Source organism: Scyliorhinus canicula, chromosome 14 (assembly GCF_902713615.1).
Source record: "Scyliorhinus canicula chromosome 14, sScyCan1.1, whole genome shotgun sequence".
NCBI lineage: Eukaryota > Metazoa > Chordata > Chondrichthyes > Carcharhiniformes > Scyliorhinidae > Scyliorhinus > Scyliorhinus canicula.
In genome coordinates this window covers 57,485,082-57,497,810 of record NC_052159.1, presented here as the reverse complement: position 1 = coordinate 57,497,810, position 12,729 = coordinate 57,485,082, and the positions used below count along the sequence as shown (strand labels likewise).

The 12,729-nt window shown below is 43.0% G+C and overlaps 1 protein-coding gene across 4 annotated transcripts in view; it reads right to left on the bottom strand.

The window, feature by feature from the left end:
- The window catches only part of cenpj (centromere protein J), a 120,718-nt gene that overhangs the window by 20,001 nt on the left and 87,988 nt on the right, over positions 1-12,729 (bottom strand). For all 4 annotated transcript variants that reach the window (XM_038818700.1, XM_038818697.1, XM_038818699.1 and 1 more), the window contains 3 exons: positions 5,697-5,824; positions 2,537-2,599; positions 1,659-1,799 (listed from right to left, as the gene is read on the bottom strand). In XM_038818700.1, the coding sequence (XP_038674628.1) occupies positions 1,659-1,799; positions 2,537-2,599; positions 5,697-5,824 (332 nt within the window). The remainder of the gene's footprint in view (positions 1-1,658; positions 1,800-2,536; positions 2,600-5,696; positions 5,825-12,729) is intronic.

The following is a 12,729-nucleotide window of genomic DNA, read 5'->3' as shown; positions in this document are numbered from 1 at the left end:
GCGAGATTGAGGCCTGTGCTAACGTGGGTGGCAGTGTGCTCCTAGCTAGCGAGTCTGTGAACATGTCCCGCAGGTGCGGGGCCAGCGCTGTCGCGAATTTTTTGTAGAAGTCCGCCGGGAATCCGTCCGGTCCCGGCGCCTTCCCCGTCTGCATGGAGCTAATGCTGTCCATGATCTCTCCCAGTGCTAGTGGTGCTTCCAGGTCCAGTTTTCTGCCCTCTCCCACGACTGGTATGTCCAGTCCATTAAGGAACCGGTTCATCCCAGCCTTCCCCGTTGGGGGCTCTGAGGTGTACAGGTCTTGGTAGAAGGCCTTGAAGGTTTTGTTAAGGGAAATCATTGTTGAACTGGTTGAAGATGACAGGGCCTCAGACACTGCCCTGAGGAATTCCTGCAGCAATGTCCTAACCTGAGATAATTAACCTCCAACAACAACAAGCATTGTTCCTTTGTGTTAGGTATCATTCCAGTCAGTGGACAGTTTTTCCCTCAATTCAAATTGACTTCAAATGTAATAGAACACTTTGATGCCACACTCTGACATTTGACTATGGCAATCACTCTCAACTCAACAAAATAAATTCACTTTGTGGGATGTTTTAATCTCACCAGTGTTTTGGGCCAGGGTTTAGGAACTCCAAAGGACATTATGGAGTTCACCTGACCTATAAGTTTTTGTTGAATGTGGCTAAGATGAGCACAAGAGCCTTCACTTGAGGTGTGATTCAACAATCTTCCTAGACACTTTTAATCAAAATAAACTTTAACATTTATATATAAACAAACATCAAGAATTTTTAATCAATTACAAACACAGATAATCTATGTATAACACTTAATGAATTCCCCCTTAACTGTTCCAATTCAAAAACAAAATCCCATAAACCAAAATCCCATAAACCAAGGATGTGGCCCAGCATTCCGCATTCTCATTTGGCTAAGACTGAATTTTCCTCCGATTCTGACCCAGTCTCACCAGCAGGTTTAAACCCTTCCGGAAAGCAAACTATATCTTTTAAGTTACCAAGCAGGTGATTTTTTTTTAACTGGAACAGAAATTTAAAATTAAATTAGAGAGAGAGAAAGGCCAAAACACTTATTTTTCCTGTCCTGAGTCCACAGCAGTCAAAAGTGAAAGCAAAAGTAAAAGGGCCTCACGGTAGCATGGTGGTTAGCATCAATGCTTCACAGCTCCAGGGTCCCAGGTTCGATTCCCGGCCGGGTCACTGTCTGTGTGGAGTCTGCACGTCCTCTCCGTGGGTTTCCTCCGGGTGCTCCGGTTTCCTCCCACAGTCCAAAGATGTGCGGGTTAGGTGGATTGGCCATGCTAAATTGCCCGTAGTGTAAGGTTAATGGGGTGATTGTTGGGTTACGGGTATACGGGTTACGTGGGTTTAAGTGGGGTGATCATTGCTCGGCACAACATCGAGGGCCGAAGGGCCTGTTCTGTGCTGTACTGTTCTATGTTCTAAAACTCTCACACAGCCACAGCCCAGCTCCACCCACACAATGACATCACTGAAGCCATGTGTAAGACAAAAATCTTTCTTAACAGACACTCACATGACACCAGCAGAATAGAGAATGATTACATGCAAGTTTATTTTAAGTCAATATAAAGAAAAAAAAGTGAAACCTTTAAGTGGTTCATTGCTTACCACTGTTTGGTCAGACATGATTTGTTTTACATCTCCATTAAAGAATGTCACTTTGACAGTTTTCCCATCGGCGCTAATTTCTTTTCGGGTACCATTACAGAAAATAATTATGTGCCGTCCACTTCTCAATACCTGCTCAACCTAGAAAATAAATTTAAAAGAGGAGGCTCAGGAAATGACAATGTTGGATGTGCACACACTAATAATGTGATAATAAAATACTTTGGCATTTTTTCTGAACATCTCAGGAGCTTGAATCTGTGATTTAGATGACAAAATCAAGATCTCCAAGTTCTTCACAAGCCTGTTACCCGATTTAAGTGATAAGATAATGTGTGTAATTGTTAAATTAAACCTTCATGTTTTTATAGAATTCTATTGTTAGATATTGTACAGCAGAGGACTTGTTGAAGGTCCCCATTAGCCTGGTATCAGACTATTCAAAATGCGGCAAAACCAAGAACATGGACAAAGGTTAAAAACCAGTGGAGTGCTAGCACAAATTCCATACAGTTAGTTTCTGATCTCAACAAAACACCCTGATAACCATTAGCAAAATGGCTTTCTATAGAAGGAAAGAAATTAGACAACCCAAAGATGTGCAGAGTTGGCCAAACTAAATTGCCCCTTAATTGGAAAAAATGAATTGGGCACTCTAAATTAAAAAAAAAGATTGGCAAAACGTAAACTTGCACAGGAAGCGTTCGCGGCTTCGAATTAGGTTGTATTAAGTGAGGCTCCTAAAGATAAAAGCTTGTTTCAGCCATTTCAATGTTTTTATTACAGGAAAAACAGTAACAATGATAAAAACATACCTACAATTATAAATTTACTACAAGTCAGAAATATTCTGTAAATACAAAAAAATGATTTCTCACCTTTCCATCTGGATACTTAATCACTTCTTGAATTTCATCCTCGGTCCCATTAGACTCTAGATTCTGTTTTAGAAATTCAGAGAAAGAACCAGTTTACATCAACTGGCAGTCATATATAAAACTCAAGACACTTTGTCGATTCTGAAACCAAATATTATTCTGGAGTAAATGCCTTACATATTTACTTTCACTGAAATTTCTGATCAACTGATTCAACAGACTTCATATTTGAAACCACATGTTATTAAATAAAAGGTCACAAATACAAGTTAATCTCCCATATCAAATGTAACCTTCTGGATAGGAGTTGTCCAAAGCCAAAGTATAATTAAACCATGACATTTTTGACCTTAAGTCAGCAATTTCTTTCATTAAGCTCAACTACAATTTTTAGGAAATGCCTATTATAAAATTACAAAGGCATTACACAAGTTTTATTTACAATTCCTTCCTTAAAGTCAGATTTGCTAAGAGTCCAATTCTACAAACTACCCAATGTTTCCTACCGAAACCCCCAATTCTACCATTTCATTAATATCACCCCATCCAAGCACCTATTCCATTCAACCTAATCCTCCTATCAGAATGCTCTCTGAATATCTCCCCACAAAACTGAAAATCATGCATGGAGGTGCTCAACCAGTATCTGTGGAGAAATCATCAACAGGATCAGGCTGCTATATTGGAGAATTCAAATTGTGGGTGCAGACAGGGATATTGAAAAGACATGCATATCCTCCAGTTCAACCCAGCTTGTTCCTCACTTGACAGCTATTAATATAAAATTATGTCTTCCTAATCACATCACCTACCCAGAATAAAAAACAAGAAATGTCACAAAAGAACAGCGAGAAGAAAAAAAAAGAGAAAAAAAAAAAGGCAACAGAAAGAGATGAGGGGAAAAGATAACTGCCACCTGCAGCAGTGGACTCCACAGCCTTTTCATCATATCTTCCTGAAAGGATGAGAGATAAGCAGAAGAGCATAAGAGAACAATATAACAGGAAGGATAAAGGCAGCCAAGTTAACAAACAGGGAACAGGAAAAAGCAGCAATGCCAAGATGAGCATAAGAGATCAAGTAATGATACATTCAAAGTCTTGCATATGGCACAAACTTCCTGTGTCAGACTTATCACATGCAACATTTCTGTTGCTAAAATTCCATTTATAAATAGTGTATCCAAAAATTAACTGATTTTATTTGCAAGCCAGGCGGAGTGACGGAGGCAAGGCTAATGTTTGAGGTTATTAAATTTTCATCAGAGCCAGTTAAAAATCACTTACGGAAAACGATAACCCTCCTGTCCACTCTCCACAGATGCCATTGGACCTATTGTCTATTTCCAGCATTTCTTCATGTATGTATTTTAGGGCAGCACAGTGGCACAGTGGTTAGCATTGCTGCCTACGGCGCTGAGGACCTGGGTTCGAATCCCAGCTCTGGGTCACTGTCCATGTGGAGTTTGCACATTCTCCCAGTGTTTGCGTGGGTTTCACCCCCACAACCCAAAGATGTGCAGGATAGGTGGATTGACCACGCTAAATTGCCCCTTAATTGGAAAAAATAATTGGCTACTCTAAATTTTAAAAAATATATTTTTTAAAAAATGTATGTATTTTAAATAAGTACGTTTTTCTCCCCTCTCGTCCTATATACAAAGAACAGTACAGCACAGGAACAGGCCCTTCAGCCTACCAAGCCTGCGTCGATCATGATGCTGGTCTAAACTAAAACCTTTGGCACTTCCAGTGTCCGCATCCCTTTATTCCCATCTTATTCATGAATTTGTCAAGAAGCCTCTTAAACATCGCTATCGCATCTGCTTCCATCACCTCCTCTGTGTAAAAAGCCTACTTTGCACATCTCCTCTAAACTTTCCCCCTCACACCGTTAACCTATGTCCCCTAGTACTTCACTTTTCAACCCTGGAAAAATGGTCTGACTATCCACTCTATCCATGCCACTCATAATTTTGTAAACCTCTATCAGCTTGGCCACAACCTCGATCGTTTCAGTGAAAACAATCCAAGTTTATTCAACCTCTCCTCATAGCGAATATCCTCCAGACCAGCTAATATCTTGTTAAACCTCTTCAGTACCCTCTCTATTGACAGTTTGCTGGGGCATAATTCCCTGAGTGCATGTTGTCCTCCAGTACCTTGTTCAAGTGGTCAGTATTTACACTTGAATCTTGTTGCTGAGTTTGTGGGCTATTGAACCACAAGGAGAGGTAGAAATCACAGCTTGATCCTGTCCAGTTGATGCTCGCAGATAGATTTGCCCAATGATCTTCAGTTGACTATTAGGAGCAAGAACACTGGCTTGATTTCTTTTTGCTTAACCGGAGGCAGCCAAGCCAATTAGTGACCCTGCAACTGCTCAGTTCAGGCTGGCTGACTAAGGATTGAACCAGGAACCTTTCTGTTACTCATGGCATTAACTCACTAGGCCATTGGGGTTGCCCTAATATAACCAGGTGCCAGTTTGGCTGGACAGCTGGTTTGTGATGCAGAGCAAGGCCAACAGCGTGGGTTAAATTCCTGCACCGGCTGACGTTATTCATGAAGGCCTGCCTTCTCAACCTTGCCCCTCGTCTGAGGTGTGGTGACCTCAGGTTAAATCACCACCAGTCAGCTCTCCCCCTCAAAGAGGAAGCAGCCTATGGTCATCTGGGATGGCATGATAGCACAGTGGTTAGCATTATCACTTCACGGCTCTCTGGTCCCAGCTTAGATTCCCGGCTTGGCTTTCTGTCTATGCAGAGTCTGCACCTTCTCCCAGTGTCTACATAGGTTTCCTCCGGGTGCTCCAGTTTCCTCCCACAGTCCAACGATGTGCAGGCTAGGTGGATTGGCCATGATAAATTGCCCTGAATGTCCAAAGGGGTAGGGTGGGGTTGCTGGGTTACAAGCATGGCGGCGGAGATATGGGCTTAAGTGGAGTGCTCTTTCCAATGGACGGTGCTGGCTCGATGGGCCGAATGGCCTCCTTTTGCACTGTAAATTCTATGTCTATGTTTTTACTTACTTACCTAATATAAAATACAATTAATCGCCACATTCCAAAAAAAAACTATTTTTGCAACTCACTGCTTTAAACTTTTAGATGTTATCTGTATCTGATTTTTGTTCATTAATATACGTCACAGAAGACTTACAGAACTGGCTGGTACTGAAACCCGGTCAGAGTTTGGAAGCTTTTCAAAAGGCTCTGAATGCATCATACTGCCCGTTGCAGAATCAGTCTTTTTACTGAGGGACATGGAAGATGATATTGAAACTGAACCTGAATCAATAAAACAAAATGGTTAATCAGCTTTGGTTGTGGTGTTAGCCTTTATCCGTACTTGTCAACATTATTGCAATATGCACACACTACTTTATGGGTGGCACAGTGACGCAGTGGTTAGTACTGCTGCCTTACAGCGCTGAGGACCTGCCCGGCCCCGGGTCACTGTCCGTGTGGAGTTTGCACATTCTACCCGTGTTTGCGTGGGTCTCACCCACCTCAGTGACCAAAAAGGTTAGGAGGGGTTATTGGGATAGGGTGGAAGTGAGGGCTTAAGTGGGTCGGTGCAGACTCAATGGGCCAAATGGCCTCCGTCTGCACTCTATGTTCTATGTTCATTTCCTCTCAACCTTCTCTTCTCCAAGAGTAATGGCCTCAGCTTCTCCAATCTCCTCCTGGGTTAATCATGAATCTTTTCTGCATCCTCTCGAATGCTTTCAGGTCGTCCCAGAGTATGATGCTCAGAGCTGAACACAATCATTTATTTTTGAAAACATCCAAACTATTTACTGAAGCCACTTGCTATGGGTTGTGAGTTCCACATTTAAGCTGCTTTAAGAAAACAAATTTCTCATTATTTTCCTATTGGGTAACTATGCATAAATATTGCACTTAAGCCCCCTGAGATTTTGATTCTCCCACAGGTGGAAACAGTCTCTCCATAACCTGCCCAGCCCATTAATAATTTTAAATACTTCAGTTGGGTTTCCTCCCAAGTCCCACAACCCAATCTGTCCAAATGGCTTTTATCTTAGTTCTGGCATTATCCTTGTAAATCCATTTTTGCATTTTTCACTGATCCAATGCCCATTTTATAGTGTGGAGACCAGAACTGCACAGTACTCTAGGACTCTAAGACCAGCTGAGCATACTTATGACATCTTTGAGTTCTTTGCCTGAAAGCAGGCCCTTTGCAATCACACGTCAAAAATGCAAAGTACTGTGAATTGTACCTCCGGTAGGGCAAGGAGGCAGGCTCAAATTTTACTTCAGCACATTGGTTAGCACTGTTGCTTCACAGCACAAGGGTCCCAGGTTAGATTCCCAGCTTGAGTCACTGTCTGTGCGGAGTCTTCACGTTCTCCCAGTATCTGCGTGGGTTTCCTCCGGGTGTTCTGGTTACCTACAACAAGTCCCGAAAGACGTGCTGCGAGGTGAATTGGAAATTCTGAATTCTCCCTTAGTGTACCCGAACAGGCGTCGTTGGGGATTTTCAAAGTAACTTCATTGAGGTTTTAATGCAAGCCTACTTGTGATACTAATAAAGATTATTACTACTATTAACCGAGGCTCCATTTGCCCTGTCAGATAAACGTAAAAGATCCCTAACATTATTTCAAGCAGGATTCATTCCTCAATTAACACCACAAAACAAAATTATAATCACATTGCTGTTTGTGTGCGAGCTTGCCTCACACGTTTCCTACATTACAATAGTGACTACACTGCAAAAGTACTTCATTGGCTTTAAAACGCTTCGAGACATCTGGCAGTAGTGAATAGCGTTTCGTAATGGAAGACATTTTTCCCCCTTTTTGTAATGTCTTCTTTTATTGTGTTATATTCTTACTTAGTGTTAGCCTCCCTCCTTGCCAGTTCGGATTCATCTACAAATGTTATTACCTATCCCACAGTCCAAATCTTTAAACGTAAATTAGGAAAAAACAGGCTCCCAGCATTGATTCTTGTGGAACATTGCTTTCTATCTTCGTCCAATCTGAATAGCTACCCATTGCACCTATTCTTGTCTTTTGCATTTTAGCCAATTTGCTATTCATTAAGCAATCCATCCTTCCACACGCCCGAACCTTTATCATGAGTCCCCCATGAAATCCAGGTATGAGATATTTACTATAATACTCTTGTATACTCTTTCAGTTACCTTTCCAAAGAATTTAATGAGGTTAGTTAGACATGAATAGCCTTTTGGAATTCATATGGACTGCTTTTTATGATATTTTCTGATTTAAGATGTCCTTCTATCATTTCTTTGTGCAAACATTCCCCTATTTTTACTTTTAAAACTGAAATTAATCTGTCTGATATAGCTCCCAGGTAATCTTCTTTTTCCTTTTGTATCTGGATAAAACATTTGTTGTCTGCCAGTCCTTTGGTTTGTCAATTATATTCCTCCTTTCTATCCCAACTGCATTTTAACTTAAAACGAATCCGCTAGTGCAGCGTCTATACTGTTAACTTCCTTAGTAAACACGGTGACAAAATAGTTTTAAATACTTCTCCCAATTCTGTCATCACTTACGAGTTTATCTTGCTTATCCTTTAATGCTCCGACTTTAATTTTCCTTCAAACACACTTCTTTTTAAATTCTTGATAATATTGTAATCTATCTTTGCCTTTCTGGTGCCTATTTTATATATATATTCTTTGCTAAGTTCATTGAATTCTCTTTTGCCTTCTTCTTTAACATCTAACTAATTCTTACAATATGCTTTTTTTAGATTCAATGTTTTTTAAAAGTTTTTTTATTAATTCATGGTGCCCTATAATTAACTCGCTTGTTTTTGACTTTTAGTAAAAACACATCTACCCTTTTAAAGATTTCCCATTATTTTTCTGTCTCTTTGCTTTTCAAGACTTTCTTCCAGTTTACCTTCTTTGGATCCACCCTTAATTCCTCAATTTTCTCTTTTCCAATTATCTTACATTTTGGCCTACTTGGGTCACCCTCAATTCTATTCTTGAATCTTACTAGGCTATGATCACTATTATGAAGATGCTCTCCGATTCTTACTTCACCTGTTTGTTCAGGTTCATTATCTATTATAAGACAGTGCTGGGATTTATTTTGTTGAACTTGTATACAGAGCGAGAAAAAAAGTCTGTGTAGGCTTTACAGTTATATTCCCTATACTTCTTTCAATACGTCTTCCTGCCAGATCAATTAGGATAGCTGAAATCTTTTATGAACATTATCCTATGCCTGTTTCTCACCTCATATTTTTTCCCCACATTCCCGATCATTATTTATGGTCTATCGTATACCACTATTAGGATAATGGATTCCTTGCTTTAACTCGATACATATGCATCGATCTCACTACAAGTTGCATTATTTTTCACTACTGCCATTATGTTACCTTTAACTAAGACAGATATTCATCCTCCTTTCCTTAGTTCCCTTTCATTCCTAAATGTGTTATGTCCTGCAATATTTGTTTGCCACTCCTGTTCTCCATGCATATTTCGATTATTTCTAGATTCTCTCTGCAAATTTTTTCCATTGTTCATCTATTTTGATCTTAATACTACTTATGTAACTACAACAGTTCAATTTGTTCTTTTTTTGTTTGTAGTAGTTATTTTACTGTTTTGTTCTACAACATTATCCGATCTCAGATCATTCATGTTATGGTCATGTTCTGCAAAATTCACTTTTCTTACTAATTAACATTTGCAGTTAGAAATGGACACCATTACTTAGACGTTGCTAATACATTTCTTTTTATTAGAAAATATTTTATTAAGGCATTTATAATTTTAATATTTTAAACAAAAAGATCCAACAAACACAAAAAAACCCACAATAACATAACCATCTCCCCCAAGCATATAAACCCCAACTATCATGGTCCATTTACTACTACAGGGGCTGGTTTAGCACAATGGGCTAAACAAATGGCTTGTAATGCAGAACAAGACCAGCAGCGCAGGTTCAATTCCCGTACCGGCCTCCCTGAACAGGCACCGGAATGTGGCGACTGGGGACTTTTCACAGTAACTTCACTGAAACCTATTTGTGACAGTAAACGATTATTATTATTACTCCATCTCATAGTTCTCCCTTTATTAGTCTTCCTACGCTTATTCGTCACTTTCATGCCTCCCCATTCCACCCCCCCCCCCCCCCTCCGAGCGAACCCATGTAATTAACCCTTTAAGGCGAACTTGATTTTCTCCAACCCAAGAAACCCTGCCACGTCGCTGACCCAAACCTCTGACGTTTGAGGCTCCGAGTCCCTCCAACCCAACAGAATCTGTCTACAGGCCACCAGGGAGGCAAAGGCCAAAACATCGGCCTTTCTTCCCCCCCCTGGGCTCCCGGATCTTCCGACACTCCAAATATTGCCACCTCTGGATTCGGAGTCACCCTCCCTTCTAGGACCTCTGACATGACATTCGCAAATCATTGCCAAAGTCCCCTCAGCCTCAAACACGTCCAGAACATATGCGCAAGACCTCCCTCACAGTTCCCAAACCTGTCCTCCACCTCCTCAAAAACATGCTCATCCGGACCACAGTCATAGATCACAGTCCACAGTCCCCTGTGGACCACCATGAACTGGATCAGGTTAAGCCTGGCATACGACGCATTGACTCTCCTCAGGGCTTCCTCTAACCCAACTTCCAATTCTCCTCCCAACTCTTCCTCTTCACCTCCCTTATTGGAACTCCTTCCCACTCCATCAATTCCTTATATATTTCCGAGACCTTCCCCTCCCCAACCCCTGTTTTTGACATCATCTTGTCCTGTAGCCCCCTTTGTGGGAGGTGCGTAACTTGCAAGTACCAAAACACATTCCCACCTGGCAATTCAAACTCCTCCTCCAAACTCGGGGAAACCCTCTTCAATAAAAAGATCTCCAAATCTCTCAATCCCTGCCTGCTGCCCATTCCTAAAGCTCCCGTCCAGCCCCCCCTAGACAAACCGGTGGTTGTCATAGATCGGTGACCACACCGACGCCCCCTCCAGTCCCATGTGCTGCCTCCATTGTCCCCCACACCCTCAAGGCTGCCACTACCACCGGGCTTGTCGAGTACCGAGCCGGTGAGAATGGCAGAGGTGCCGTTAACAAAACCTTCAGGCTCGTGCCCTTGCAGGATGCAGCCTCTACGTGCTCCTGCATCGACCCGACCCCCCCCCCCCCCCCCCCCACTACCCAGTAATAGTTGATATAGTTCAGAAGTGCCAGCCCCCCTCCACCTGCCCTCACTCAAGTAGGACCTTCTTCAGCAGCAGGGCTTTCCCGGGGGCGCACATAAAATGAGGGATCGCCGCATTCATCTTCCTAAAAAACGCTTTAGAGATGAATATTGGGTTACACTGAAAAAAGAACAGCAATCTTGGGAGAACTGTAATTTTCACAGTCTGTACTCTCCGCCAATGACAGCGGGAGCACAGCTCACCTTCGGAAGTCCCTTTCATCTGCTCTATCGAGCTGTCCAAAGTTAGTTTGTGAAGCTGACCCCAGTTCTGTGCCACTTCAATACCCAGGTACCTAAAATTCCCACCACCTTGAACAGCACCTCCCTAAATCTCCTCTCCTGCCTCCTTGCCTGGATCACAAAACCTCGCTCTTGCCCATGTTCAGATTATAACCTGAGAACCTGCCAAATTCTTCCAGTATCCCTATAATTCCTGCAGTCCCCCCCAACGGGTCTGTTATCTAAAGGAGCAAGACGTCCGCAGAAAGTGAGAGCCTGTGTTCCAATCCCCCTCTCACTATCCCCCGCCAAATGTTCGAAGCGCCATTGCCAATGGCTCTATGGCCAGGGCAAACAGTAGTGGGGAGAGTGGACGTCCCTGTCTCTTCCCCCAACACATCCTAAAATATTCTGATCGCACCCGATTTGTCCTTACATTTGCCACCGGTGCCTGATATAGCAACCGGACCCAATCCACAAATCCCTGCCCGAACCCAAACCTTCCCAGGACCACCCACAGATATTTCCACTCCACCTGATCAAAGGCCTTTTCTGCATCCATGGCCACCAGCACCTCGACCTCACGCCCCTCCGCAGGCATCACTGTTATGTTAAGGAGCCGCCTAATGTTGGATGCCAGGTGTCGTCCCTTAACAAATCCCCGGAACACAGTCCTTGATCCATGTGGCTAAGATCTTTGCCAGCAATTTTGCATCCACATTAAGCAGGGGGATTGGCCTATATGACCCACAGCTTTCTGTACCTTTATCCCATTTCAAGATAAGGGAAATCGATGCCTGCGATAACATCAGGGGGAGCACTCCCAACTCCTCCGAAGGGCCTGTTCCTGTGCTGTACTTTTCTTTGTTATTTGTTCTTTGACTCATTGAAAGCCTTTACCAAAAGCAGCCCCAACAGCTCAGAAAACACCTTATAAAACTCCACCGTATATCTGTCCGGTCCTGAGGATTTGCGCGATTGCATCGCCCCCAACCCCACTATCACCTCCCCAAGCCCAATTGGGGCTCCCAGATCCTCCACCAACTCATCTATCCTCGGGAATTCTAGCCCCCCCAAAAAATCATTTCATTCCCTCCTCCCAGGCTGGTGGTTCCGATTTATACGATTTACTGTAAAACTCCCGAAACACATCATTCACCCCCGCCGGGTCCAGAACCACCTCTCCTCTCCCTCCTCCCCCCACCCCCCCCACTTTCCCCATCTCATTCACCACCTCCTGTTTCCTCAGCTGATGCACCAGCATCCTACTAGCTTTCTCCCCATATTCATAAACCACCCCGTTACCCTCCTCAGTTGTCCCACCGCCTTACCTGTGGACAGGAGCCCAAATTCTAGCTGTAGTCTCTGGATGCTCTTTCAAAAGCCTGTCATCCGGAGTCTCCGCAGATCTCCTGTCCACCTGTACAATTTTGCAAACCGTCTGTCTAACTCCGCCCATACACCATTCTCCTTATTGTCCCGAATTGAGATGAATTCTCCCCTTATAACCCACTTCAGTGCCTCCCAGACCACCCCCGCCGACAGCTCTCCCATATCATTAATCTTTATGTATCTCCGAATGGCCTCCCTCACACACCTCCTCCTCGGCTAATAGCCCCACATCCAACCTCCATTGCAGGCGCTGGGGCTTTCCTTTACTAACTTGAAAGTCCACCCAGGGCGGGGTGTGGTCCGACACCACTATTGCTGAATAATCAGCATGTATCACATCTATCAG